This window comes from Pelodiscus sinensis, chromosome 15 (assembly GCF_052426305.1).
Source record: "Pelodiscus sinensis isolate ZL-2025 chromosome 15, ASM5242630v1, whole genome shotgun sequence".
Lineage (NCBI taxonomy): Eukaryota > Metazoa > Chordata > Testudines > Trionychidae > Pelodiscus > Pelodiscus sinensis.
The window spans coordinates 24,317,072-24,324,148 of NC_143066.1; the positions used below are offsets into that span (position 1 = coordinate 24,317,072).

General features: G+C 44.4%; 1 protein-coding gene across 4 annotated transcripts in view; it reads right to left on the minus strand.

Annotated features, from left to right (window-relative positions):
* The window catches only part of CRYM (crystallin mu), a 37,763-nt gene extending 30,737 nt beyond the window's left edge, over positions 1-7,026 (minus strand). For 2 of the 4 annotated variants that reach the window (XM_089782309.1, XM_089782310.1), the window contains exons 1-6: positions 6,928-7,026; positions 5,969-6,270; positions 5,583-5,733; positions 3,955-4,017; positions 1,668-1,769; positions 951-1,134 (exon numbers count right to left, since the gene is read on the minus strand). In XM_089782309.1, coding sequence (XP_089638435.1) covers positions 951-1,134; positions 1,668-1,769; positions 3,955-4,017; positions 5,583-5,733; positions 5,969-6,141 — 673 coding nt within the window. In that variant the 5' untranslated portion in view covers positions 6,142-6,270; positions 6,928-7,026. Of the gene's footprint in view, positions 1-950; positions 1,135-1,667; positions 1,770-3,954; positions 4,018-5,582; positions 5,734-5,968; positions 6,271-6,810 lie in introns of those variants that run through there. The other 2 variants (XM_075899454.2, XM_075899457.2) reach the window with 2 other exon arrangements.
* Positions 7,027-7,077: the final 51 nt, after the last annotated feature.

A 7,077-nucleotide genomic window follows, 5' to 3' on the forward strand; every position in this document is an offset into this window, starting at 1 on the left:
ACAACTTTACAGACAGTAGGGATGTGAGAACCCCAGTGTTGTCAGAATGCCTACTCATGCAGTAGGAATGTCTCTGGGAAAAAACAAAAAGAGGTGGTCTTTGTGTATATGTTGCCTCAGCAAATGAAGACACTAATTGCTTTTGGTTGTATGCATGACCTACACACTGAAACAGCAGAGATAACAATGTCACTGACAAAGAATTAAACAGAGTTTGAAAAACAGAGGGGTGCTTTTGAAATGTGGGAACTTCTTTTAAATTGTCTCTTTTGATAAGTTGTCTTTGTTTCATTACCAGACCACTTGGAAAGTGCACAAGGTCACCTGAACCCAGTCCAAATGAATGAATGTAAATAAATGCCATGGAGCCCAGGGGCTCTGTATGGTAGGGTAGCAACAACATCATCATCAGAAAACACAATTTAAAAAAAAAAAACAGTGTGAAGGGACCAAACCCTGTGGTTCTCTCCATTTTTATGCAGCCCGCAACAGAGGCAAAATTACCACTGAGATCAAAAGAATGCAGACCCAAAGAAGAAATAGAAGAGTTTGCAAAACAGGGCAGGGGAAAAGATGACAAATACCATGGAAACAGTAGAGCTATTAAAAGTCACTTTGGGAATAACATGTTTCTAGGGCATTGTTTAAATCGAAGATGAAATAGACACCAAGGTCACTCTTTGTTGGCCATCACTGTAAAGATGAGATTACGAGCTATTCAAACATAAAACAGCAGAATTGCTAAATAGCACTAAATCTAGGGACCCAACAGGACTGTGCTCAGAGAGGAGAAGTAGTTATTCTGAAAAAAAATCTAAACCATTCTGGGCAGAGACTATCTTTCTTTATGAATATTATACATCACAGCACTGAGCACATTAGAGCTAAATAAAAATTACAATAACAAACAACAGCAGAGAATCCCCCTAATTAATGAGGGCCTGGCATACCATTGATATGGGCACCTGATTTTACCCACTCTCCAAATAAAATTGGTGTTGTTGCCATGGTGACTGTTATAATCACATCAGCTCTGGTGACAGCCTCCTGAGCAGAGGAGCAAACCTGCACTGGACCCTTGACTGAGTGAGCAAACTTCACAGCATTCTCCTTGGTACGATTCCATATCCTGACCTGTAAAGCAAAATTAAAAGCAGGTAGAAATTATATAGTCTGAGTAACCCATCCTTGCAAAACTCCGAAACAAGCAAAAAATCTCAGTGAGTTTTCTTAATTACTACTCATTCTGGCAAAGAACAGTGGACAGATTTTGTGTATGCTCGTACATCTTTAGGATTATCATGCAATGCTAGTGTAACAATTCATAGCAGCCTTTGATTTATAAAATACATTTTAAATAGAAAATCTGAACTGATCAAGGTTTCAGGAGCTTGTCCAAATAAGGCATATTGAGTATGATATTCCTCAAATAGAGAAAAGAGTAAGTCTGAATCTTGACTTTGTTTCCAGTATATGTTATGAAAATGCTTTGAGTTCAAAGGAGTAAAGGCTATAGAAGCGCAAGGCATTATCATGTTATTTAGAAACATTTTGTTGAAATATGCTGAAGCCATTAGATACAACTTTACTGATTATTATATGCTTTATTTGTTTATTGGTGTTACTTACAAATATTGGAGAGAGATGATTCTTCTCCTTTGGCTTACCTCTTTAAATGAGAACAGCTCTGTGAAGATCTCATAATGGCTATAGGCTTGAACACCAGCTCCTAGTATGCACAGCACTTCTGCATCAGCTGGCATTAAAAACTAAAATATATCAAAGAAACCAATGGCAATAGTCATGGAAGAAACACTGTTGTGATGATGATCCAATTTTGTCAATTAAAACCCCTCCATTTTGGGTACATTTACACTGGAGAGTTTATTTTTCAAATTTGTACAGAGGGGTGATTGATCCCTAAGAGAAACTTTTTGTGACCTTGATTCAATTTGCACTTTTGTATTTGTATTGATGTAGCTACATCTATGTAGTTACACCAGTGTAAATCCCCAGTGCAGACATGGTGCGTTGGGATGAAACAGGGTTTACATCAATGCACTACATTGGCACAGAGGGGATTACACCTACATCAGGGAAGCTATAACCGTATAAATATCTCCAGGATATAGGATCTCATTCACTTACATGCAATTCCATTTACACCACTGGTTGCACTGGTATACTAGGGCAGACTGAAGTCTTATAAATTACAATCTTTATCCCACAAATTTTTGAAGATTATTGCAAACACCATTCAAAAGAAAAAATGAAATGCCTTGTATCTAATAATCTTGTAGGACATATATTTTTACATGCAATATGCCCCCCAAAACTGGGATAAAGGACTTGGAAGAAGAGCCATGCCCCCACACAGTAATCCTCTAATCTAGCCTCAGTCAAATATTGATTTAAAGAGTTGTTTATTGACTCTCTGAAAAAAGCAGGAAGAAAAAGACTAGAACTGAAGCTTCCTACTTGTCACTTGCACATATTAAGCTGAGCCAAATTGCTGAAAAAGGTGCCAATTTGAGACAATTATTTTTCCTTCTAAACAAGAGAGATTACATTTCAGCCCCAGCCAGATATGACCAGTGTCTGATATCCCTGATTTAGAACACTCTAGATGATGTTCCCTAAGAACAGGAACTTCAATATTTACAAACAAGCAGGGCCATAACAAAGGCGGGGCAAGTGGATGCACATGCTGGGCACATAATAGTAAGGGGCACAAAGACGCAATAAGTAAAAATAATAAGCTACAAAAGTAAAGAGCATGACACATGCTAACCTGAAGAGATGGGGGTGCAGAATTAATATTTTGCCCCAGGTGCAAAAATACCTAGTTACAGTGCTACAAACAAGAGTAGTTTGAGGCTCGAGACTTAAAATTCATTCTTCTGCTAGCTCTGAAATGCTTAGTTGGTGGGTCTTATTCACATACTCAGAGTCACAGCAATTGTCATTTTCAATCAGGAAGGAATTTTCCCTAGGATATACTGGCAGAAACCTCGTAGTTATTTGCCTTCCTCTGTGACTTACTAGCACTATCTCACCTAATCAATTCCAGAGGTTTAGGTCATTGGTGCACATTGGTCCCTCCTAGTTGCTGTCTATGGTACACCCCACAGTTTACATGGCATCCCTGCTATAAAAGTCACCCCAGTATACATCCATTCTGCACTAAAGTCATTGACACTTGTAGGAACGGATACAATATAGTCCTCCCATTCCTGGCTCTTAAGTCGTGCAACCCCTCTTCCCCGCAATTTGCACAAAATGGAAGTCAGCCATGGGGAAAAAATTCTCCGCTTTCAGTTGTTTCACCTTGAAGGAATGAACTGTGAATTTCATGGTTGAGCACTGAGCCAGATCAGGCCAGTGAAAATGGAAGGCAGTGGAGGAATCACATACACAGTTCACCAGACTAGAGAGGAAAGAGGGGGCTGAAGGCTGAGAGGTGGCATTTCCTGTGCTGCTAGCTGAAAGACAAGAGAGAGCTAAGGACTGGTGGAGAACGTAAGGGTGATCTTGCTGATGTCTCCAAGCAAGAGCCAGAGTCAGATATGACAATGAAATAGAGCAGAACAGCAAACTAGGGACACTGGAGAGACACCGGAGTTGTACCTGAGAGGTAAGCATAGTGAGAGACATCAGAGCTGTACTTGGTTTGTTAATGGACCTTTGAGACTTGAGAGATTGGTTATACTGTGGAATGTGAATTGTGTTGAGGAATTCTGGTTTACAATTTTGGGACTTTTGTAATAAATAAAGGCTGCAAAGAGTATTGGTACCTGAAAAGATTGCCGGGAGTTAGTTTTCCTTTTCTTCCAGAGTCTCCAGTAAGGCAGGTTCACGGCTCAGGCAACAGCAAGTTGCGGGAGAGCACTCAGGGATTGCCTTGTCACATACCGATAATCTACTTCAACCAACTTTGCAAAGCATTAGACCTACCTTTGTAGCTATCGCAGAAACTGCAGCAGTTCTTTTTGCTGTAATAACACTGCCATCCATGACCTTTTAAAGAAGAAAAATCAAATAGATTGAACTTAACTCTGAAAACATAATACCAGATGTTTTCTCCATATGTGAATTAGTGCTTACTGATATCATGTGACGGGACAAGGAAAACCTGAGAGCAGATGATTATTAATTCAGCACTTGCAAATACATTCTATATAAAATTGGCAAATTCTCTTCCCTGCTCCATTCCTTTCATGACACTCAGATAGCATAAAGAGACTGGAAACTGGTTATCATCATCCCAGAGAAATTGACCTAACTTAATCCTTTATATATGACACTTCCTGGGGATCCTAATACTGGGGTGTTTCAGGGCAATGAAGGCATGGCCAGAATATGCTACACATTGACTAGAATTGGGGACCATTGCAAACATCCCTCAGGGGCCAGGCAGAGAATCATGGAACCATAATCAGATACCCTTCCCCTGCTTCTACTCTAGTGCTACGTATTTAATTATCATGGGAAAATGTATTGTGGAGCCTTGCTGAGCCACAGACTTTTTCAGGTACAAATTAAAAACCAGAGCATAAAAACACCTGGGTTGCCTGTTCTGGCCCTTCTCAAACTAGTATCCTAATTTTTAATTAAGAAATATCCAAAAATTCCTACTACGGCCCCCCTCCATCCCATTATCACTGAGATTAACAGTAAAACTTGCATTGCCTTATCAATTCAGGCTATTTGGCAATATCTTCTTTCCCGCTAAAACATCAGCTTAACATGGTGTGAAGGGAAGGAATATAATAATGTAGTTGATTAATCAATTAACCAATAAGCAAAAGCTTACAGGTTAATGCTATAGACTACACACATTTCTCCCCGCCGCCCCTTGCCAGTAATTTTTTTAGCAGGCTGCCTGGCAGCCCAACTCAGTCCTGGCTCATGCCAGGTCTGGGATCTACCCCCACTGAGGCTCGGCATTTAAAGTATATTAGGAACCAGGTGGACAGGCAGCCCTGCTTAGTTCCAGCCAGGTCCAGGAACTCTGCCCCCCCCCCCATCCCCAGACAGAGGCTGCTGCCACCCTGAGCTGTAGCAGAGGCAACAGCATGGGGCGACAGGCAGCCAGTCCGAGGAGAGATGGTTTATAAACTGGCTTCCCCCGTGAAGCAGCTCCTGCCTGGCACTCCACTCTGCTGCCTCTGATACAGAGGCAGTAGCACAGAGTGCCAGGGCCACTCCTCGGGAGCGGGGCCATCACACACTGGCTGCTGGCCCCACCATCTGGGACTACAGAATAACTGAGTAACCGATAAGAATTAATGAGGTTAATTGACTATTCAATTAACCAATATTTAATATCCCTAGTAGGGGGAGGGTTCTTCAAATGAACAGTTTCACTTCGAATCATCAGTTTTAAAAAACAAAGAAAGGAGTACAGATACAAGAGAATGAAACACAAGTGTGAATGCCAGATTCTCAGCGAGCACGATGTGCAATGACTCCCCTGAGGCGAACAGTTATGTTGATTTACTCCAGCTATGTCATGTAAAATCAAAGCATGATTGTGACAGACTGTTAACAAAAGAGAATGCATAAGTGCACACTGAACTTACAACTTTTAAGGAGCCATTTCTTGGGTCAAAGAGTAATACAGTTGCTTGGTGAGAGTGTACAGAAGAATCCTTTTTGCGTTCATAGAAGGTCACTAGTTTAGTTGTTAGAGCATCATCCACTGCACTGTAAGCAGGCATGACCCCTAAAAAACTTTGAAAGACAAAACAATATTACATTTCCACCACACTTTACCATGTTAGCTAACTAGCAAGAAGTTAATAAGCAACTTTCCCTCCCCCCATCTGTAATATAATGAATAATCCTCTCTACAGCCCTGCCGTCTCTCCTCTTTTATACTGTGTGACATTTCCTAGTCTAGGCGAGTGGGGCGCCCCAGATTGCGCCCAGGAAGGGGATCCCTGGAGAGGTGCATCCCTCTACTTACCCGTTATACTTCTGCACCGGCACCACAGTGCGCACGGGCTGCACGACGCCTCCCTCCGGGCCGCTGGAGAAATTGGCCAGAGCAGCTTCCAGCGAAGGGATCAGGAGGCTGGCGCGGTGCAAGTGCTTCTCCACCACCTCGGAGCCCAGGAAAACGGGCGGCGCGGCGCTCATGCTGACAGCCGGGGACGGGCAGCACAGACACGTGCACCTCCGGCTGCAGGATCTGGTGCCCGCCCGGGGCTTCGCTGGGAGTAATGCCCGGGATTCAGGCTGCTGCAATTGCGCCGCGTTGGGCGCCACCTAGTGAGTACACAGGCTATGCCGGAGTATCACGGGCATGTGACCCTGCTACCATGTCCCAATCACTGCGGACAGCCCCCCCTTAGCTTGGAAACGGGGAATCACGTGTGGGGGGGGGAGGAGGCTCATCGCCACAGGTCGCGGGGAGGGGTCATTTGTCGCCTTATTAAGCCCACACCGTTACACGGGGCGCTTCCATTGTGCGGCTCTCGGTCACTATTACCCCTCCCATTGCAGAGGTCAGGTCACCCCCGGGGAGAGGGTAAATAAACCCACGGTGCATGTGGACAGGAGGTAACCGATGCCTCACGAAGGGAGACTTGGTGGGAACTAGCCCGGTCGGAGCCCACCCCGCAGCCTGTTCCAAGTGGGCAGCTGATACGCTCTGGACACGAGCAAAACTTTTCCCGTGAAGGAGCGTTTGCTTCCCACGGGACCAGTTTTTGCAGCTTCCCTTCGCTAATCCTCATGCTGGGGGGTTCCTCCCTTCCCGCCCCAGCTGCTGGGACCTGCTACGACATTTCCACGGTTTAAGCCCACCTCGGAAAGGGACGAGCACGGGCTGTATTTCTTCTGTTATTTAGTAGGTAACCGGAGGGCTCAGCCAGACCCCCGAGCCACCCCATTCACACGAGTGCCAGGCGTTCGACAACCCACCTGCACTAAACCCAGCGCGCAGCCCCACCCAGCCGTGTGGCTCAGATTGCTCCTCGTGCAAAAGCGGGGCGTGGGAATTACTAGAGGGAGTGGGCGGGGCTTGCGGCCTGACGCCGGCGCACATCGTGCCGAGGAGTGTGTCTCGTTTGA